This window comes from Augochlora pura, chromosome 5 (genome assembly GCF_028453695.1).
Source record: "Augochlora pura isolate Apur16 chromosome 5, APUR_v2.2.1, whole genome shotgun sequence".
Taxonomy (NCBI): Eukaryota; Metazoa; Arthropoda; class Insecta; order Hymenoptera; family Halictidae; genus Augochlora; species Augochlora pura.
In genome coordinates, this window is record NC_135776.1 from 20,948,083 (window position 1) to 20,971,990 (window position 23,908).

Consider the following 23,908-nt stretch of genomic DNA (forward strand, 5'->3'; position numbering starts at 1 on the left):
AAATTTCTAATCGACCGATAACCTTCCCGTGTTTCCCTTCAATTAATCGAATTCGAAACGCTCGAGCCACCTGAATAACTGATCGCCGACCGCGTTGTCTGTTCGCTCGACCTTTCATCGCTTCTTCACATCCTTTGCCTTCCTTACTCGCGCGTTACCTATCTACATATTTACGGCGAAAATCAGTAGTTGGAACGTAAAATTGCGAAGACATAACATGGATTTAATCGTACTAAGTATCTAATTAAGAAATATTATTAAAATATCTATTCAAGAATTACGTCGATTATATATAACTGACCCATGGTGAAACAACATCCGGTGCTGGCGTAAAATTATACAAGTTCTCAAACCGACAGACAGTTTTTTTAAATAGAACGATAATTCGTGTCGGAGATCTTTTAGCGAAGTAACTCGAGCGCAACGGAGTTAATTAAACCGTTTCATTGAATTATATTACCTCGGTGTATATTATATCACGATGAAGGTTTCAATACTATCTCCGACTCCCGAAAGGGTGCCTCGTTTCGTTTTGAAATTTGGCGAACGGTTTGCCATCGAAATTTGTTCCGTTAATAAATTTCGAGACGATCGGTAGCATGGCGGAAAATCAACATCGCGGAAGAATTTCAGGCTGGAACATTCGCTGCTCGTGTTTGTATTCCGCAAAGAAAAAGTGATTAACGAAACTTCGAGGCGCGCAACGCTCGCGCAACGCTCGCGCAACGCTCGCGCAAACGTTCGCTGCGCCGAGCAATGCACATCTGCCTCTGGGAACATTCCTTTAATATGTTATTACGATTGTGTGCGGCCGGCGCAACGGGTCCATTGTGTCGTGTCCGCTCGACGATCCTGGTTCCCGTTTAGTAGCAGCTAAATTAACTGTGGCCCACGAACCTTTAACAGGCCGTTCCGCCTCGAATTTCGAAACACTTGAGGGATTGTTTAACTGTTGCTTTGACGCAGCTGCACTGTTACACGGGATATCGTCTCTTGAGAAATCTCGTCGCCTATTCTACAACTCTAGGACATTTCCAAGATAATGCTTTTTCTAATATAATTACGATTTTTTCAGAATTTTTACAAGATGAGTTTAAGCGTCTACGAACTTGTTCGGGCGTTCGTTCAACGTTCTTGCGTGAAAGAGGATCGACGGGACGTTCCGCGAACGACATCAAATATTGCTATAGCAGTCTGTTACACGTTCTCGAAGGTAGTAAATTCCAAACAGCATAATCAACATTCGTAATTAATACGCAACGTGCTTCGGGAGTACATCAATTATTGCGGTACGTGTAGGTACACACCATCGCAGATACGCATTAAACTAAATATATCTCGACGATGGTCGATGGATATCGATTTCAATCGGTCGGATATCATTTCACTGTGTGTGTTCACATTAATCGGAACCGCCGTCGTTTTCGTAATGCAACCGTCTGCCTAACCAGCTTTGGATAGACAACGTGAAACCGAACCCGGAAACCTCGCTACAGAGAATTCGTGAAACTAAAATGGGAATTGAACTCGCGAAGCTCATTAATGCCCTCCTTCCTTCCTTCCTTCCTTCCTTCCTTCCGTCCATCCTTCCTCGGCTCGGTCTTCCGATCCTCTTCATCCCAATTTATACATTGGAATTAAATCTTATATTTCAACTGCGATGTAAATTAGTAAAAATGCTTGTTAAGGTTCGAGGCCAGGAGAAAGCCGACGAAAAACCACGGAGACCCAGCGACAATCAAACGTTCCATCGAAATATTTCCAATCCTCGCACCAGCCAGCTAAATGCAACATTTCCGAAACAATTGTCCCTGGAATTATTAATTAGGGATTCGCGCGAGAAAAGGGGAGCGTCAGTAGCGTGGTAAATGTCTTCGGGAAGGCTGCCTAAGACCGACAATTAAATCCTCGTTGTACCCGAGACCAAAGAGGAGGAAGCGTTGCATTATGTATACGCAGCAGCAAGTCCGAGGAAAGGCGGAGAGAGACACGCGAATCCTCGCCGTATGAGATGGAGAAGAAGGAGAAGGAGAAGAAGAAGAAGAAGAAGGAGAAGGAGATAAAGAAGCGGAAAAGATAGAAGAAGAAGAAGAGATGGCGAGGCAGGAGAAGACGAAGACGAAGACGAAGGAGAAAGAGAAGAAGGGGGAAAGAGCGAAATGAATACGATATTGTTGTCATCCACAGAACACCGGCAACTTCTGTCCGTTCGGCCTCGCAGCCTCCGGCAGCCCTCACAAATAGCGGTTTGACTCGACTATGGAATAAATTAGCCATGCTCAAGCTTCTCCGCCGAACCTGCGAGCGTGGGAGGCCGTCTAGGTTGTCGGAGGGGGCGGAGAGGAGGCGGCTGGAACGGAATCAGAAAAAGTGGGGAGCATTTTCGCGAAAGGGGAGCGGGGCGAGTGAAAGAGGGGCAGAGACGCAGGACAGAAACAAAGGAAAAAGAATGTGGGCTGGGAAGGGGATTGGGGAGATGGGGCGGCAGGTCGGAATGGTTGGTTATCAAGAAACAGGGTACTTTGGCCCTTAGGCGGTCCTTAATAATAAATTCATATCTCTACGATCTCTCCGGCTCTCCTACTCTCCTGCTCTCCACCGTTCAGCTCCCTTCTGTTCAAGCTCGCTCCGCACTGCCGCGAACCCTTAGCGAACTCCTGCCCCCCGCTCCTATGGGGCCCGTGACCAGAGACCCCCGACCACCGCGAGAAACTAACCGAGGATGAGGATCGTTCCCAACCCCGTCTTCGTCTCGCGGCAGGACTACAAATCTCTTTTTTATGCCGCTTAATAAAACTCGTCTGACATATCTCCGACTTCTACCACTTAATTTCGGCTACTTCTCCTCCTCTCTTCGGTCTCAGACCAGCCCCGATCGTTTTCCCCTCTTCCCTTTCCGACCTTTCCCCCATCTTCGTTCGTCCTGTCTGCGCGTCACGCTCCCCGCCATTGTTATTTCTGTCTCGGTTCCGCATTTTCGACTCGATGCCACTCGTTTGCACTCGTTCCCACTCGTTCTCGCTCGATTCCACTGGTTTCTACTCGACACGCGGCGAGCCGCGTCCCTTTTGGGACCTCTGTGCGAGAACCGCCTGCGAACTTATTCGGCTCGCTCTTTCATCTCCGCCCTAACCTCGCGATCCGAATGAATTCGGGTCCCTTTGGGCGGCTGTTATCTCCTCGCAGGCGGTGTTTTGCGAAGGAAGATCGATCTTCCCCGGCGAGGACTGACGGATCGACGTAGAAATTCGCGGAGATCAGTCCATGAAATACCATGTTTGCAAGCGAGGTGTTTCTTTATGAAAAACTGGCTGCCAAAGTTGGATAAAGCGGCTACCGCTTTATTATTTTTCAATCATGTGACATTTGAAGAAATGCAGGGGGTGCCGACTGCAAGGGCCGCGGTGTTAACAACCACCTGTACGCAAGAACCAATATACCGTCGTATAACCAGACTGCGGATTTTTCTTCCGAAGAATCGGAAGAGATACAACTGTTATGACACTTATCTCTGTTCTCTATAACTTTGGAAAAACCGAAACCGATAACGCACGTGTTTTTAATGGCAACGTGCTGGCACACGACGAAGTAGCCGGTTAACAGGTTAATGGCATCGTTGACGGTCCATCGATACTTTTCAAAGTAAACAATCGTCGCGATGAGCAGATCGCCAGCAAACGTTGGTTGAACGAGCTCGCGCCGGAAAGTATTACTCGGGATTATGTGAAGTTAAAAGGGAAGCTGAATGGTGGAAACGCAGCTGAACAAAACCGGAGGAAAAATTCCGGCAGTTAAGCTTGAATAATTGCGAATGAACTCCGGCGGCTGGCTGTTTGGGAAACCGAGAACAGTACCTTTATACATTTTGTTTTATAAAAGGGACCAATTAGTAAGTAATATTCCTGTCCGGGAGCGAGGGATCACGGCAGCGGCGGTATGGGGTGGGTGGGCCTCGGGGCGGCGAACATTCTCTGAGCTATTGTGCGACTTTTAAAAATCTCGCCAATTAGAAAGCAATTTCCGTGGAACACGCCGGAGGATTTCCCTCTGGTATACCGGACCCCGGCATATTTACTCCGGTTTCGTTTCGCCTTTTATTTTTCCGCGCGTTAACTTATTTGTACGCGCGTATTCACTCTTATTGTTGGCCCCGGTAAAGGTTTCGCTGAACAGGTTTCTCCTTAACCTATCCACCTGCCCCAACCCCATCCACCGCCGTCCTTTGGCGCTTGGTCACTGTTTCGTCTACAACGTGCACACGCTTTTATGGTTTCCGTGATAAATTCTATCCCAAGGTTTTACGACCACGCATCTAGTAACTACTCAACCTTTATTTGATACTGCCACTTGCGCGCTGCACTTAACATTCGTTATCCCATTCCACTCGGGTCGACATTTAAATTCCTATTAAAAATATCAACGTCGTGCAATTCAACTGTTACATTCGGATTTTTTAAATAGAAGTTAAGGATCATTGCTTCGCGGCAGACACGGGGAAAAATTTATTTTTAAAATGCTACATGGACTATAGATACCTTTATCGAAATGACTAATTTTGACTAATTTTCCAATTTATCATTATTCAGATTGAGTCACATTTATGAGTAATATATTCAACACACTCATAGATCAGCAGAAATTATTATCGACGTTAAAACGGTGCCAGTAAGAAGATATTGCAGGCTATAGTTCTCGGTATGGAGGTGCTGGATTATCGATCACGGTACACACAGACGCTGCCGATGAAATCGTTACACTAATTGGGGTGTGAAAGTCAATAGTCTATTAACTATTAAACATATCAATAACGTTTGACGCTGTGCAAAGAAAATTAGTACTAGGTGGATCGAACACGCCTCGCGTGTCCTCCGCCGGAGGCGTTAATAATATATTTTTGCATATATTTATGTATTTCAGAAATAGAACAGTCGATAAACCTGCGACCCTCCGGGACAAGTAAAATGAACTTTAATAATCGAATTAACAAATGCTCCGTATCCGTTCCAGATGTATTTACAAGGAATGATTGACATACATTGCTGGACCAATGTTAATCAAATCTGTGAATATCGTAGCCGCAGTTCTGAAATCGCTATCTCACCGTCGGATCGTTATCATCCGAAACGTTTCTGGTGATCGGGGACGTCGGCGTCGAGCCTGCCAGGTCCTAACCCCCGATCCTCCAGTCTGTAATCGCCCGGCCGTTCTCGCGTCCTTTTTTCTCGCCGACAGCCTTTTATGCTAAACGGCCGCTTCATTTGAATGTCGCTAATGCGAAAAACCGATGCATACTAATGGGCCCGGTGTTTTCTCCTCTCTTTCTCCTCGTCCCAGCCGTCGACGCGACGTCCACCGTCACGGAACACCGAAATCGCCCGCGCCGGTGTCCGTCTACGGTCCACAGTCTACACCCCCGCGTGCAAACTCTCGTGCGCGCGGGTGGACGCGTGTTTGCACAGCGGCCGGCCATTTCCGTGTCGCGGCGGCGGCGGCGGCGGCGGCGACTCTTTATGTCACATGCATACATTAAGCCGCCACGGTGTCCACGGTGTCTGCGCCGCTTCGGAAGAAGCTGCGGCGAATCGAAGATTTTCCGCTCGAAAAACTTCGGCCCGTCTACTACTGTGACAAACGCACCGTCGCCGGTTCGCAATTTCCGCTTAGAGCGCTGTTCTTTCCGCGAATCTTGTTTGCCCCGCTTTCGACGCTTCGCATTCGCCATTTTCTGTCACACGAATTCACCTCGTGTCATGTCATTCCTCGTCTCGCTATTTCTCTTATCTGTGTATCGATGTATGTACCAGTCATGCTAAGAAACGTTCTATCAAGTTTTTTCGTCTCTAACATTCGCAAACGAAGTTCAATTGGACCAGAAACAAAGTCATCTCGATCAGGTTGGGAAAATTATACTGTTTTAGAAATACATCTATTATAAGAATAATAATGTTTCAACGAATTATTTTAGAAATACATATTTATACTGTTTCCTTCTTTCTCTATGTCTAAATTTTCGGAAAATGTTACACCGCTACGATTCCAATCCAATCGTATGGAGTTTGGTCGGAGCTTCGACTGTTGTGAAAATCAGAACGAAAGAGTGGCTAAGATTGGAACATTCCCAAGCGGAATTCAAGGACGGTTCTCGTAGAGGTTTGCTAGTAATTGCTTCGGATCTGAAATCAAATATTGTAAGCGACGCCGCGCGGCGGTTTAGCCGTGTTTTCGCGCGATTTCACCGACGATGTAATCAGGAATTAACAGATCGCCGCAAAAGCATTCCCCGAGGCAAGCCAGAGAGCAGTTCATTAATTGCGGGTATCTATTTGTCGAGGTAGTCGAAATTACTGAAATCCGAGACTCGCCGATACGATACCTCGAACACATCGACCGAGGAACGTTCTGCGTTCGATTGCCGAGCGTGCTGGCAAATAACGCGGGTCTTCTCCTCCCCTACTTCGTAAACACCTGGCCGCAACTGTGCGGCTAAAGATACTGTGTGCACAGAGACCCCGGTTGCTCTCAAATTTTCTTAAATATACTCAAAAGTGCTGAGGAACCAAATGCCACGGTTTTCGCACAAGTTTCCCGTATGTTAAACCTTTGCAGCCGGAGCTACTTTATTTGAAAGATAAAAAAGTAAACGATACTTACTGTACAGGTGGATGGTGCCATCGGTTCCTCCACGCGAATTGTTCGCATTGCATTTGTAGCTGCCGTAATCCGAGTCCTGGAAATCAGAATATGAATTATGTAAATTATATAAAAAATCGAAAAGATCAAAGAAGTTTTGCTACTTTGAACCAACAACTCCCATCGTAACCCACGTAGATTCTAATCTTAAACTAATCAATTAAATATTCTAATTGCAATACAATAGAAGTTGAAGGTCTTCCTGCCGGTGTCGTCGTTTATCATTCCCGTTGTTAACCCGCGAAGCTCTGGTATCGGTTTCCTAAGAATGTAATAGGGAATCCATCTGTTCGCGGTACGACCGGCCACTCAGCAATTTGTCTTTCGTTTATTTTCCTTGTCTTTCTCCGCGACTTAAACTTGCAGGATAGTTTTGTTGATAACTTCTGTTGCGGGTCGGCTCGCCGTTTGATTTATAAAGAAGACCCGCGGTCTCGAGAGAAAGTAACTTCTATCTTGACTCGTTTGTACTTCTGAAATTTTTCTCCAGACGCATTTATTATCCCCTTGTAAAAGCAACGCAATAAAGACTCGCGGAACGTAGCGGAAACAAAAACACGGACAGTATACAGGGTGGTCCACGCGAACATTTCACGCGAGAACTTTGTTATTAATGCATTTGCGAAAAGATTCCAAAGGAGAAAATGAAATGGCTCGACGAACACTATATTTGAAAGCTCTTGGATATCTTTTACATTGCAAGCGTTTCTGACAGTGCTTTTTTAATTTATTTCACGTTCCAATGTAATCCTTCCTCTAGACTTTATCTAAATCCTGTAAATTCTGCGGATAGAATTTGATGGAGAGGAAATTCTGAAAGGAAGGATCGCACAGGATTTCGCAGTAATACGTACAGGACATTTTTAATGGTGAAGCGTTCGAGCATCTTCGCCGGTAAAAACATTTTCTGAAAATATCTTAAGAATTAATCAGTTTTTGCTGTGATGCTTTAATAGCGAGTAGTGCTTCTGGAACCCTTTATTTCCTTCCTTTGGCAAATGTTCGTAAATGCATTAATAACGGAGTTATTGCTGATACAATTGCGTGGATCGCCCTGTACAATGTACACTATAAATGTAGAGTACCTCGCTGCATGTCGAGAGGCGCCGGAAACTGGGTTGTTCCGCGAGGAAAGCCGGCAATTTTAAGACTATCCGTTTCCATACGGGGAAATAATCCTCGAATAAATCTCACGAGACGTCGCGAAACTTTTCGGATATCACCTGTTGGCGTCGCAGGTGTTGATGCCGGATAAAGTTGAGGTTACGGGCGTGTTCCTCCGCTCGATTCGGGATCGGGACACCGACCGAGACCGGGACCGGGAACCCCGACTACGAGATTATTAAACGCTCGGAAAAATCTTCGAAGTCAACAGCCACTTTTCTTTCCGGGAAAACGCGCTCGCGCGCACTTGCGAACTCGTCGCGGATTCTCATCCGGATGGCACACCGAGTACTCTTGTCTTTTAATTTCGATTCTCGTCCCGTTCTGTCAACTTGACATTCCCTACGCTCTCGTTTCCCTCTCGAAGCAAGCGGAAAAACAGAAATTTAGGGCAACGTGGTTTAAGATCACTTAACGCTACAACTACCGAGTTCTATACATTTTGCGTGATTATTATAATAGATACTTCAATAAGGAAGTATACCTTCTTTCGCCGTTGCTCGATACTCTATGCGAAAATAATTTACTTCAATTTACTTATATACTAATTTACTTTAAGTATTTGGTACACTGAACTTACCACTAAATACTTTTATTAAAACCGTCCTGTGGTGGGGGAAATAATAGAAGATAGGTGTAGCCACGTAGGTTGAGCCCAGTTAAGCAAAGTTAGCCGAGAAAAGTTTGAATGAGGATATAAAACGTTTTCTTTAATACAACGATACTAAAACGATAATTGAACATCTTCTTAATATAATTCCAAACCGCATTTGAAAATAAGCCCAAAGTAATTTGAAAACTTCACGTCCACGGTAGGCCAGGCCAAATCCTGTTAGTTTATATGTTCTCAATGTTTTCCATACTAATTTCTAAAAGAACTATTTAGTTCCAGTCAGAAGCATCCGCCAATACCGATGGATTCTAATTTCTGATCAATATTTGCAGTCTGGGGGTTCGAGGTACATACATGCTTTTAAAGCGCGCCGTTCGCTGTTTTAATACAATTTTATAACCCGATGGATCGTTAAAGAGCATTCGCGTTTCAAAGCTGAATCTTCTTTTTCTCGGGATACTGTGAAAACAATTCCCGACGAGTGGCTTTCAAATAAATTGTCTTTGCTCGGGACTTTACCTTAAGCTTATCTGTACACCAGGTATTATTACAAATGGTTTCCGATCGAATTCACAATCGAGACGGCGGCGAGCGCAAAGGGTTAAATATTTTTGATCACAGCTCTGAATTCTGAATTCTCATGAAAATAATCTCTCATAGATTACCGAGCGTATTGCAATGAAACATTGGCTTACGTTCAGGTTGTTTATGGTTAAGATCATGTGGGTCTTGTAGAAGGGTTTCTCCGCCTTGGTGATGACTTTGTATTTTGGCGCGTTCTGAATCATTACCCCATCCTCCCTGGTCCAGTAATTCAAAGAAATTGGATGAGCCTCGGTAAAGCATTCCAGCGTGACTGCGTAGCCCAAGGGCGCACCGACCAATTGGTGCGGGATCGACAGCATGGGGATAACTGCAACGAGAAAAGTGATTGATTGGCTCATAAATGTTCCAATTACTAGCGATACAAGCCGGGGCCCGGGATCGATAACCGTTCCCCGCCGATAAATCTCGGCCCGGAGTTTGCCGAAACACGCGTCTCTGTACTTGCGAGCTCTTCTCGAGCTAGACAAACCGCTCGCGCACGAATCATGCAAACAATTTTCTTGGTTCTGCTGCTGGACATCGTATACTGTCAGGTTATTTGCCTCCTTCATCGATCAACGCGCTTCGACCATCAAGCCAGTCAAAAAAGTCGCCACATCAAAGTTCTAGTTTATTGTAGTGGTAAATATACAGTGACAGCTATTAATATTCGGACACCTTTTAAAACGCGACAACTTCTTTAAAAATTATGTCGAATAATATATGGCAATCTGGTATAAGAAATTTTAATGGCGTAAAATTTAAAAGCAATACTCAAAATTAAATATCCTTCGTTTCCCATGATTCGTGGGAAAAACGCGCAGACAAAGCAATGGACGGCGCACGAGTCTGGCGACAAAATCCATCCGACGTCGGTCCTCGTTCCGACATCGGCCCGTAAAAGATTACGAAAAATTGCATGATCTGTGAGAACCGGAATGACCGTCTACCGAACAATAAAATTGACGGTAATCTAGTCGCGTATCCATCGGTCTGTTTAGTCGAACATTGAAACCAGGTCATGGCTCCGGACCACTGAGAATTTTGAACGGCCCCCCACACGATATGCCCATCATTTCCGAGACATTAAATCTCGGAAGATAAATTGCGTAGACTTAACTATGCCGGGCGTAGAGTGGCTCCAATAAAAAAGTCATTTCGCCGCGACGAATGGTTTTCCATGAGCGTCTCTCCCTGGCCCCTGATAATGCCTCCACGGGCTCGGGAGTGCTTCAATTTAACTTGAACCTCGTAACAATACACCTAGCGTCTTCGAACTTTCACGGGGAACTTCCGGCCATATTTTTTCAGCCGGTCCAGGTGCGGGGAGATAGGGGAGAGAAAGAAAGGGGGAAAGAGAGAATGAGAGAGAGAGAGAGAGAGAGAGCCGATTTAACCATCGTCCCGCTCCCGGGGACATTCGCGACGGGAATGGCAATGAAACGGGCGCCGTCTCGGAGCCTAAGCAACGCGTGAACAGCGCCAGGAAAAATGGTCACGCATCGGGAAGATCGGAACGCGGGCAGACTCCATCATGCTATCGAGGGAGAGACGAGAGAGAGAGGGAGAGAGAGAGAGAGAGAGCGGGACGCTTAAGCGGATTTTCAATTTCCACGGAATTGCTTAGCAAAGTTTTAATTGCATCTATGATGGAAGTTCGTGGAGCTTTTAAAGAAATCACCGCGGCCCTCTGTCCTCGATCTTAATATGAATTTAAGAGCATCATCTTCGAGGCTGCAACGAGGTGTCTTCCCAGCGATCCTTTCTACCTCTGCAGAATGTTCGCAGAGCGACAGGAAATTGTCTCCGTGATGAAATAAGCTCCGCTAATCCTCGCATTCCTTACCAAAACACCAAAAATCGCAACAACCCCCGGCCACGCTTCTCCCTCGCGGCTCGTAACAATCTCGATGGAAGCCGTTAAATCCTAGCATCAATTTAAGGCCATCGTCACTTCCTGTTTGCTTACGCAGATCGTGGATGAAAATTCCACAAAATAATCTTCGCGTATTGCGTATTGCGTATTGCGTATTGCGTACTGCACATTGCGTATTTGGTATTTGATACTGCATATTGTATATTTGTTGGTATGTACTATATGGCGGACAAAGAGTATTTCATACGTTAATAGTCCAGTTGTCCAGTATAGTGAAGATATAGTGAGAATGTCCGTCGTTATGTATATTGATTTGTTGTCTCTCCGTATTCTGCCGTTAGCATATTATATTAAATTCATTTGGCATAGAAATTCTGCCGCGCAATCCAGGAACGCCGTCGACTACTTATTACCCAGCGTTATTCCACGCACGCGAGTCAAATTGTCTTGTTCTCTTAAAAACAATTTGAATTTTCGATCGAATTGTTGCTTCATCGACGCGTGGAACTTCCAACGAAATAAACTGAAGTGGAACGTATGCGTGAACAACGACGGAATCTGCGCATGCCAGGCATAACTATAAAATTTCAGCTAGCTGCGTTCACCCATTGACGCGATATTCCCATTGGATATGATTTAATTTTGATTCGGCCGCGCCTAGCTTCGGATATTGTGCAAGAAAACCTCTGCTTTCCAGCGTGATGGCGGACGAAGACAGATACACGAGGCCGCGCAGATACGGTAAAGGGTTTTAAAATTTAAATAAAGATCCTCCGTCGAATGGTTTCAGGAAGCAACTTTCACCCCTCTCATTCCACGGGGAATTACATGGCTCCCTATCTCGCCTTTAACAGCGACTGCGAGCCTGATTTTCTTGATCCTTTAAGATTCTATGGGCTATGTTTTATTTAAGGACCGCGAGAACTCTTGAAAGCTTATCTTTGATGCCGGCGCATACACGATAAATTATTTGTCCTATTAAATGTGTGTCTCTTCTATTCGTATCCTCGAATATCCCGTGTCGAAAGATTTTAATGACAGTAGGTATCGTCTTAATATTTTCGTAACCAAAAGCAATGTTCGATTCACAGTTCATTGTATGATTTCCATGACCACAATGGTAGATGCGATCGTGACAGTTTCATTTATATTTGTTACTGAAACAATGAGAGCACCTACGAATAGAACGACAATCTTTTCATTGGATTTATAATCGATGCTTTTCGATTACAAATGCCCGGTTTTCGTAAAAACGAAAGAATAAATTTGGTTTTCTGATTTTGTTCGTCGTCACAGGCTTCTATAATTTATTGGTCGTTCCCCTCGAAGAGAAATCTTGGCGTCGCGCGAAACAAATATCGCGATTTAAATTGGAGTGCATTCGACTCCGACGCCGCGGGAACGGGAAACGAAAAGTGATACGGTGGCAAGTGGATGTAAATTACCTGGAAATTTAAATAAACATCCCCCTCGAATTGCTTCGGGGAACAAAGTGCATTCCTTTGAGCCTTCCTCCTTTATTCCACCACTTCCATTGATTCCCCCTTCCCCGCTCTGCTCGAATTGCTTTCGTTTTCTACTGTCTTCGACGCTCGCGTGAAGAACCGTCGCAGCTTGCTCGCTTAAACAAAACCACCGGCATCTCGCCACTTTCGCCTCGCGCACGCTAATTTTTCTTTCTCGAGACGCGTGAATTTTTGCAAATTCTAACAGACTATTTTATCGAAGCAAGTGTTGCAATAAAAACTTGTATCAGCTTAATGGGTTTAGCGTCGAATTGCTAAAGGTATTTTTAGAGGTAAGAAACTCGGAAAAGTTGCTAACAGGACAGAATAATTGACTTCTCTGACCTATTTAATCCCATCTCTACCACCTCTTCTGGCTGTCGAAAAAATCATCGGATCGGCGCTGCGGAATAATGTAAACATCGCGAGGCAGTTGTTATCGAGGCAGTGCCGTGTGCGGAAGACAGCGAGGAGAAAAGAAGCGTCTGAGGGTGTGAAACATCGAACGGTAGCTTCCGTCGAAAGGTTTCGTATACCAGGGGCCTCGTTCTCGCAATAAGGATCCGAGGCATCACGCTCGCGACCCCTTTCCTCGCCTCGCCCGCCTCGCCTTCTACCCCTTGGCGAACCATTCCACCGCCGCGCCGACTTCGCCATCCCTTGCTCCCTCGGCTCCTCTCACTCTCAGACGAAATGTTTTGCATTTTAAGAAGGTGTCGGATATCCTTTGCGCTATTCGAAGACAGCGCTCCCTGCCTCTCTCGCCGGCCGGCTGGCTGGCTGGCATCGTGAGCCGGGGCCGCAAGGGGTGAGGAAACGGGTTGGGGAGCAGGGGTGGAACAGGGACAGCCTCGGGGACGAGAAGAGCCTCCCCTGAAATCCAAAGTAATTCACGAGCCTGTATTACGTGCCAGGACACTCTCGCTGGGATACGCCGGGAAATCGGAGAGCTTCCGCGACAATCCGCTCGGTCGTTTAACAGCCTACTAGATTTCGTCGATGATTTCGTGGATTTGATGTACGGCCGCTGAGTGAATAACCACACGCGGCGGCTTTCTGCTTTTAGAGTGACTTATTTCAACAGTTTCCTGTCCGATATTGTCAGCTCCTTACTCGCGAGCAACCAGGATTAAAACAGTTCCAAGTTTATTAGAAGTTTTTAATTGCCTTTTGCTTCGATTGTGTTATTCGTTATGAGAATCTACACATGCTGAAACGTAGAGCTGAAACTATCGCTGTTGAAAGGCTTTCCTTCGAATAATTGACGAAATAAGTAAAAGAGAACATTGAGTCCTCTTAGCTTTCGTGGATTTCAGGAGTTTCTAGGGAGCCTCTGCGAGAGGTGGTAATTTCTTCGAGCAGAAATAATATCGGTCGCGAGACGAATTTTTTGTAATTAATTTGAATCCGTCGTAGCATACATTTAACTGGCACTAGTCAGCCGTGGTAATATTTCAGTTGTGCAACGATACCGTCCCGCGAACACGCGGATACGAACGGTAGAGGGTGGGAATGAGGGAGAGAGAAAGAGAGGGAGGGAGAGAGAGAGAGAGAGAGAGAGGATGAGGGAGATGAAACGGGGCTTTAAATCCATTTAATTGCGTATTAATTCGCCTCCGTATGTTTTTTGCCTCTTTCATTCGGCTTTGATCGATTTGCCTTTCGCATCTGGTCCCGCGGAAAATGTTGTAATTAGCTTAATTGCTTCCAAGTGCAATCGTATCGGGCTCAAAGTGATTGTATTGAAAAGAAAAATGTTTTCAAGCATCAGCGTTCATTAGCGAGCGATTCTGTTGAACCGTTTCAATTGCCAAGGTCTCGACGCGTCGCTTCGAGAATCACGCTCGGCGCACGTGCGCTGCTCCGATTCGACAACATTTTCAGCACCTTCTAGGATCGGTAATTATCCTATTTCGTACCTACATTGTCTTACAGCTTTCTACCTACACACTCCATCAATGTTCGTATATTTTTTTACTCTCGAAGTTTTACACATTGCGATTAAAACATTTCAAGTGTCCTTCGATTCTCGGTAAAAAAGAAATGTATAAAAAAAAAAAGTCAAGTATATCGACGTTTGCCACATTCCATCACAGTCGTGCTAATTTAATTCAATCGTAATTCAATTAAGTAATTCCAACCGTTGAATTAATTAAATTAGTAATTAATCTCGTAAAGAGTGTAATTGAAGTACAATGCAGTTCGCATACAATGTGTAATTGAGCTACAAATGTAATCTACTTTGTAATTAAATTACTTCTGCATCCACACAACTTTTATTGGGAACGTTATTTTGCAGAAAATAAAAACGGTTTTCGAATAATTCGAATAGCAGATCTTCTCGTACCTACAACAAAATGTCTTGCGTGGAAGGAACACGAGTCGGACATGTTCCGATGTTCTGTATGTATAAAACATTTGAATGCAAAATATGCTTGCGTTTACGTCAGTTGGTGACAGCTCGTTTCAAGAAATATCGATGATATGCGATGTCCATGGGATGCGCTGCTTTCTAGACCGTTTGACTATATTTGCAACAGGGACTTTATACCGGTATGATTTTGTTACCGATGTTATATGCCAGCAAGGCTATACCGTAACTCATACAATACCGAAATATCAATACCTTTATAACACCGAAACTGATACGAGAATCGAAATAAATACCGATATTATTTCAATGTTCCATTTGCATAGGAGTTATCGAAGAATAAAGTCTTGAGCCTTTCAGCCCTTTTTATTTAACCAGGCACTTATAAGGTATATTCTAAGGTCAGTAAGTATAGGTGAAAATAAAATAGGTAAAAAATAAAATATGGGTAAATATAGGTTAAGTATACCTGAATACTTGAATTCTGAATGCCTAAATTTTTCTATAAGAGTTACGAAGGTATGACTGAAAAATGACCGATCTAGTGCCAGATATTTCCCATTTTGGTATTAATCTCTGGTTCGAAACTGTTAAAGCGGTCGACGCGACGCGACGTAACGCACTAGATAGCAACAGGATCCGTATTCATATCCGCATCGCGATACAATTGAGGCAATGTAACGCGAACGATGTTCCAATTCCGTGCTCGAAAGGGCGACGACGATCAATTATTCACAGAGAGTAGAATGCAGAGAATTTATCGCGGATGAAAAGTATGTTTTTCAGTTTCGCGGAACAGCTTTGTCCGAGGAGCTGTACCGCCGCCGCGGCGAGGCGTCAGACTCTCCCCCGTAGAAGGTCGGAGTGAGAGAGAGAGAGAGAGAGAGAGAGAGAGAGCTGATTTACGACGGAACGTCGTGGATGTGCATGCGGAGTATACAAAATAAAAGTACCGCCGTGTATAAGTTATACGAAGAAGACAGAAGTCCAAGGAGAAGGGAATCTGAAAGGGAATCCACCGGGGAGACTTTATCCAATTTATATCGGTTCAGACGCGACGTTTGGATATTTCCACATTTCTCTCATCTTATTTTACAGATATCCGCTTGTTTCGGTTTCTCGCAACAAACATGCCGAGGGCTTCAGACCTCTTCTTCTTGGCATGGATTATGGACCGCTGTCATCCGCGAATATTCCCCGTTCCTGTAACCTTCGGAGAACGCATTATTTTCCATTGCAACTTTCGCTCTCGAGGGCGTACGCTTCCATAAATTATCATCGTGCTCGCTCCGCCGCGATTTTCACTTCTACGCGCTCAACTAATTCCATTCTTATCTTATTTCTATTATTATGAGTTTATTCATCAAGCAATCAAGAGGTCCTAGAACTCTTCGCTATCCCTGCTTTTCTTTCCTTTGGGTAGCCAAAGGAAATTCGTATTTATCGTACGTCTTTCCAGTCCTCGACTTTATTGCGACTCCGCCGCGCCGAACCGAATGCACTGTTAACGTCGGATTAAGAGGTGCGGATACACTAAAGATACAGGCATATCCGTAAAGGGTCGAAATGAAAATAGTGGCCCAAAGAGGGGCAGTTCAAAGAGAAAGAATTATTGCCCGCTTACAACGACAGCCATAATAATAATAATAATAATAATCCGGTATTCGCACGCTAAGAGGAACATTTCGAACGACATAAACCGTGGCATTTCCCGGCTAGTCGTTATACAACAGAAATTAACCCCTAAACCGACCCCCATAAAATTTGCGGTCGGTGTAACCCGTACTTGTGCAATCCGACAGGCTCGTAAATTCTGCGGCAGATTTTATGAAAATACCAAAGATTCGTGGGCAGATATACCGTGCGTTATGATGACCACTATCGCGGCAGTAACTCGAACGAAACACAGCGGACCTCGGGCGAACCCCAAGCATCCGAGAATTTCGTTTTTCGAAGATCGATCCGTCGAGAAGGAAGCAAGTCACTGATATAGCTCGTCCGTCTGGTCGAATATTCCTCTATCGTTAGCGCATTAAGCCCGCAATGCCGATCTCAATCATTCCCGCTAGATCAACGTAATTTATTTAATTAAATCAAAGCTGAAAGGTAACGGTTTCACAGATCGGAAGATTTTGTTTGCGAGCCAACGAAAGGTAAGAAAAATCGTTGGAACAGCACCCGCGTCTATGGGAAATTCTTCGCTGCGAGCATTGATGCACACATTCTCGCACACTCGAAGAAAGTGATTCACCTACGGCAGCCAATGGTTTAAATATTATCCGGAGCAACTGCGAAGTGTAAACGACGTCGAGTTAGATTGTAGAGAACAATGTGCGGGGAACAAGCAGGAAGCTGGATAGAAGCTAATTCAGCTGGAAGTTAAACAGCATCAAAAGTACACCGACGGGTGGATGGGTTAGTTTGGGTCAGGTTAGGTTATGGGTTCGTCTGGGTTGACTTAAATTCGCCGTCTCTATCAGCCTCCGAAATTCACTGTCAAAAATTACTACGACCCGCACACGCCTCTCTCGCTCTTTCTTTATTTTTACTTTATTCCTGCGGATTTTCGCATATTAACAGCGTATGCAAATACATGGAACTCTATGGTAGTCTCGGGGATAAGCAAATGAATTAATTTAATTAATCCTAGAAAATCCTCTGCCTGACCACGAGCACAGTAGTTTCTACTGCAGCCGACTACCATTTTCTTTTTTATTATTCGATATCTTGGCGACGCGGCACTCGATGCGTTAAAAAGAGGTATGCTCTCTTCGAATGATTGTGCGAACGAAAGAGATTAATAGGAGTCACGGTGCATCCAACAGCATTCTTATTTATTCTCCCAATAAGGAATCGTTTAGTCCATTTGAGAAGTTTTCTCGCAATCGGTAGGAGAATGGAAAACTGCATAAAGATCCATAATCTGGACACAACAGGGCAGTTAGTTTTACTGGCGGGGGTTTACTGGCTTCTAGTGTTAAACAGAGGAACAGAAAAGGTAAACGAAGGTTTCTCATTTCCGCCGATATTGCTCCATCCGGGAAAGGCTCCGTTATTTTCCGCAGCTCATTATCTCTCCGTGGAGCCGGGACGTAGCGCGCCGCTTGTTACGCGGCAACAACGGAACAATATTCGGCCGCGTATCCATTGTACAAATAGAAAGTTCCGTTAATGCGATATACGATAAACAGAGGGGAGAATTGTGCGAGCGACACACATGATTGCGTCGCACAGAAAATGTCAATTAAATTTTCGGCAATTACGCTGTTCAATTTGCTGCGGAGAAGCGCGGACGCGCGGACACGCGGACACGCGGACACGTGGACACGAGAACCGTGTGTTGTCGTCGTCCAACGGCAGTCGCTCGCTCGCGCGAAATCCGCGTGGAATCCGCGTGGATCCGAATGCACGAGAGCGAGAGCGAGAGGGAGAGGGAGAGGGAGAGAGACTGTGCTCCGCGAAACTGTTTTCGGGGCGAGCTCGACGGTATTCAGCGGTATTCAACGGTTTCGCAAACCCTCCTCGCGAGTCTCGTGCAACTTCCGCGTGTACACCTAGTTTCCCGCCTTAAGTGAATTTTCACCGGCGCGCGCAGGATTTCCCTTCCACTTCCGCTAACCTGGTTACAACTTCAATATTATCTGTGCCACATCGCGCGCCGTGTTTACTTTTGCTGCAGACAAATGAAGGACATTGTTGCGACTTCGTTCGGCGACGAGCTCCGCCCGAACAATTATCGAAATTTTACCGAACCTGCCGCGTTCTCGCTGTCGCCTAGCAAATTCTTCGTTCTTCGTTCTTCGATCAATCGACTTTGTTATTTTCAGTGGGGCTCCAACGTTGTGATTTCGTCCAAGAGAGAAAAGGAGAGACGTTGGCGTTTGGAACAGGTATTTTTTTCAAGTATACTTGGCATACAACGTGTTAAGTATGCACGCCTTGCTTTTATACCGCGCGCAGAAGTGTAAAAAATTATAGGAACGCGTACAGAAGTGAAAAACGAAGAAAACAGTTGTTGAAGACCGTGGAAGAAGCCAGAGAAACGCTGGTGCAGCGATACAGGAGGAATGACGCCAGACCGAGTGCCATAATTCATCGGGTCTGAAAGAAGCAGCGATTACACAAAGCAGCGATCCAAAAACAGAAGCCGCAGGAGTTTCCTCGATCAGATTGCCGGCCGTAGACAGAAACGGCCGCCGTTACGTTTAACGAGATGGACGTCGGGACACGATAAGCAAACAGCTGTTTACCAACTGCGATAAGGGCATTACCGTTGACCTTGCCCTTCCTTAATACCTTCCCAGGCCACGGACGGTCCACCTCGAAAGAACCGCAACGACCCTATTCTCTGCCTCGCGGGAATCGCATTCGGCTTTTCCTGGATTTTCACTCACTCCCTCCTTCTCTCTCTCTCTCTCTCTCTCTCTCTCTCTCTCTCTCTCGTGCAAGATGGGCTTCTGGACAATTTCCCAGCTCCGGACGTCCCTCGAATTTTTGACAAATGCAGCGCTATTCGCAACGTTCCTGATAAATTGGTCTGATACGTTAGGATCGTGGTGAATCAGAGGCACGACGGCACGGAAGCGATAGGATAGCATCGAATATTCGAGCCACCGGGGACCACGTTAAGACTGCGTTATGACTAATTGTAAATGATTAACTGCATCGAGAAGCTGTCTGATCGCGTGTTACGCGGGATTCGCTCTGCTAGCTCGCGTTAGACAAATGCGAATCCCCGAGGAGACTGATGGTGCATCGCTTGGTACCTTCGGGACCACGATTCTTAGAGATAACCCTGCACCGAAACGGACGTTGAGGTTTTGTCAAGGGCATGTCATATTATAATATAATAATATAAAATATGATAGAATCGATAATAAAATATTTCCTGTGATTTTCGACGAATGTGTTATTAGATTATTTGCAGATGACACGTATAAAAAAATTGAGCGATAAAAATTCTTGCTGTAGCACTGTAGCAGCGCAATGATCTAACGCGATAGCATCGCGATAGACTTCAGGCCGACTGCAACTATCACCGCGGAACTACATTTTCAATTTCTAGCAGTATCAGGTTCGAGAAGACAGACTGTATCTGCCGCTTAACGCCCGAAGACATTTCAAGCGGTTCTATCTCGGCGCCGCGCCGCACCGCGCCGATGCAATTCCGAATGAGAAACGCACAATACAGATCGCGAAGTGCTCTTAGCGTAATCTCGAGTCGCGGTGAGATAACGGGATCCTTTGCAGCAAGGTGAACCGGTCCTCGAAGGGCGGCGGGGAATGCGCGGGGCGCGTGGCGCGGGGAGCGCGGGCTGCGCGGCAATCAACAGCGGTAGGATCGTAGGATTTAGGGGTGCATAGGGTCAACTGCATTAACCGTTTCCCTCGCCGTGCTTCGCCGTTGGCCGCCGTTGGCCGCCGCCGCCGCCGCGCAACGCTGCGTCACGCCGCGAGAGAATGCGTGGAAAAGCGCTATCGGCCGAAACATATTTTCCACGTTCGACTGCCCGCCATTTTTCACGGTTCGTTTCCCGCGAAATCGATTTATCACCGCGAACGGCCGCGAGAGAGAAAGAGAGAGAGAGAGAGAGAGAGAGAGAGAGAGAGACAGACGACGTCCCGTTCGGTTTTGCGAACGCCCGCTATTCTCGCTATTCTCGCTATTCTCGCTCCTTTTCCGCTTTATTGGCCGCCATTCACCCTAGAGTCCGCGACCGAACGAATTACCAAGCTCGTCGCGTGATTTCGAACCGGCTGTTGCTCTGATTAACCCTCGGCGCGCCGCCGAGATTCGCCACCGTTCGCATCGACGCATTCTCCGCGAGATAACGTAATCCCCTATCTGAGAATTCGAGTGACGCGCGCCTTCGGCTATTTCGTCTCCTTTTCCTTCCATCTATTCCTAGAATTTCGTAGAACAGTGGAAAGATATCTTTATTCTTTCGTTTGCATAGATGATATCGTTATTGCTGTAAATATATTTTTAACGTACTTCGGGGTAAGTACCGGTCTTCGTTCTCTTCATGACAACAGGAGGACGGGACAGAAATTTATAGGCAATTCGTATTCCTTCGTGTACAATCTGCTATGTTGAATAGAAAATGGCTTCCTTGGAACGCTCTGGATCACAGGAGGTGGAATCGGACTGGATCCGTGACTGATTAATAGACATTTCGTAATACGAAAGAGAATAGGATGCAGGAGAAGATCACCGCAGCGACGGGATATGCATATTCTCGCAGTTCCTACGCGGAGAATCCAGATATGAATGTTAATGCTCCGAAAATGCGACGAGGCTGTGTTACTTGGCTTTATGAATATTTTCTGAAACACCTGCTTCGTAATATCGTGCTTGGGATCAAAATCAAAAGTTCTATTAATAGAAGTTTAACGAGCCTCGCCGATTAGAATTTCTACCGTCGGTAAATGCTTCAACGTTTTCACTGTTCGACGTATTAATTAGCTATTTTTATCATAATCGTGTCGGCGTTACGAATACGGATATCATGCAGGGGGTAGAAATCTATTCCGCGAAAATACTCGGGGGCTGAACGTGAAATATTCAAAAATCATAAGAGAGCCGAGAACAAATGAAACTTTTTCCGGCGAGATCAACTTAGATTTCATTAAAAATAGATGCAATATAAATAACATAAAATCCCGTGCGAATAAAGAACGAATTTATTTCAATTCTGTCACTTGTTCCAACCGCCGCAGAAAATTATGGTTCCGCGTGAAAAGAAAATGATGGTTCTGCCGCGGTCTCTGCTCAAATCAATGGCAAATCTGCAGAACACCCCCGAAGAATCCCTGTAATCGTGTTCAAGGAAATTGTCTATCAGAATTCTGACGAAGCCTAACCAGCGGGAAATCTATCGACGCCAGAACTACCGAACCTTAAACGCGACTTGTATTATATGTATATTAGAACGACGACAATTTCACAGAACTTTGCCAATGGCGCCACGCTGGTGTTTTTGGACGTAGAAGTGTTAACGAGCATCGCCGAATAGAAAACGGCAGCGGTGGAACCGAATAGCAGCGGACCGCGCGAAACTTGGCCGAAGAACGTGGACCCTTCGGAGCCGTTGTTGAGGGGCAATCGGCGAAGTTCCGCTAATTCGATCGCGAAAAACGCGAGAACGGAGGGTGGCCAGCTGGGCGACCGATGATCTGGGATCACGCGTGTCTTGGGCACGTCGAGGCGATATCCCCGGGATCCGGAATTCAGTAACCAGTAACCAGTAACCGGCAATAGCCGAAGTAAGACCGGGGCTTAGCCGTCTCCGGGAGAACCCTTCGAGGGTGGCTGCTAGTTCGATTTACGGTAATTCGGCTGGTATTCGGCAGCGGCGACTCTGTTCTCTCTCGGATGTCAAACAGTCGGTGAATGGAGTAAGAGGCGCGCGTTAACCGAACACGTCGGCAAACCCAACTCCTCCTCGCCTCCACGCCACCCACCGGCTCCGCCGAGTTCCCGGCTCCCGGCTCTCCGGTTCGGTATGTCTTCCGCGAACCGGAAATCAACAAAGACCTCGCATAGCTCACGGTCACTTGGCTGTGTTATCCGGTCTGCTTAACAGCATAACGGTATTAATTACAGACGTCGGGGATCACTTTGTTGCCCCTCCACACCTCCCTTCGCCACCGACCCCCTCCTCCCACCCGAATATCCCACTCGAACGTCTCGTTCTTGTAATTCGACCGGATCTTTGCCGTTCATCTCGTCATCTCGCGTCCACTCTTTGTACTTGCGCGCGACGGCAGGCCCTTTCGAAAAACGAGCGCATTCCCCGAAAGCGCGTCCTTCCCAATTTTTCCAGCCCTCCCGGGCTTTTGACCGGCTTGACTGAAATTTCTGTTGGAGAGGCGAGCCGAAAGCTGATCGATATTCGATTAAAAATTCAACACGCTTCCTACTGTTCAGGATAGTTTATTAACTTCGAAACTTTTCGTTGTTGGTACATAAAGTGAAAGCAATTAAGTATCGTCCACGCCGTGTACCACGGATCTTTGTGCAAACTCCAATTTTCATGGTGTACTTCCCGTGAAACGGAATTAACAGAGATCGAGGCGAACGTAGAAGAATGAATATTGGTCCGAGTACTTTCACGTTTTATGAATCCATAAAGATCCATGATATAGCAATCACACGTTAACTATCGGCAGTGTCGTGAAACTTTCTGCCCCCAATTGTTATTTTATAAGATAAATGGAATACGGTTCCTGACTACGGTCAACTAATTAATCAATTTTCGATAAATACCTGGAAACATTCTACTACTTCGTACCAAACTATGCTGATAAAACGTCAAAGAATGCAGACACGGTGCCGTTGTACAAAAGCTAAGTCTCTGTTTCCTGTTGGTAAAAACCTACTTTCTTCCATTGCGACAATAAATGTGGAATCCGACAAAAAGGACGCTCCGCTAACAGATGCGGAATCTTGTTACCAGGCTCGCAGATCTTTATGCGGCCTGATCTTTATGGTACAAGCAAGTTCGTAAAATGCGAAAGAACGTTTACGTTAACAAACATCCGCGCATCTCCCTCGGCTTTTCTACGAGAACCTTACGGTCGGCAAAATGCGATCTTCCTGCGCACAAGATTCAAAGATTCGTTGCTTCCTAAGAATTAAAATATTCTCAACGATTTCCAACGCGTTTAATCTTTGTACTTTATTTTTGCCACAACCAAATCCATTCAAATCCCCGCGTATCAGTTTTCTTTCACATATTGTTCAACTTTTCTCTTTCAACGGACAGTTTAATTTCCGTATTTTATATCGCATATTTCTCGTTTTCCTTTTCGATTCTATCTATTTTCGAACCCATTTCTTTCAGAATAAAAATTTTTATTGGACTCTGCAATTCGCTGCCCAATTTCAAAGATATGTACCATGTGATCATTGGAAAACTCGGAATGTAAACATCTGCTATAAACCAACATAGCTACCTGGGATCAAAATTGCTCCACGGGAACATGATAAAAAGTTTGACTAAACTTGAAAAATGGGTTGCAGGCCGCCTGAAACCGTCGAAAAGTTGCTGAAAAAATTCATAAAAAAATCCCAGGCCATTGTAGCGCAATGTACCCTCCAG

At 45.6% G+C, this 23,908-nt stretch overlaps 1 protein-coding gene across 1 annotated transcript in view; it reads right to left on the minus strand.

The window, feature by feature from the left end:
* Positions 1-23,908, minus strand: part of LOC144469774 (lachesin) — a 259,484-nt gene that overhangs the window by 43,767 nt on the left and 191,809 nt on the right. Inside the window, exons 6-7 of the mRNA XM_078180383.1 lie at positions 9,163-9,380; positions 6,652-6,727 (exon numbers count right to left, since the gene is read on the minus strand). Of these exons, the coding sequence (XP_078036509.1) occupies positions 6,652-6,727; positions 9,163-9,380 (294 nt within the window). The remainder of the gene's footprint in view (positions 1-6,651; positions 6,728-9,162; positions 9,381-23,908) is intronic.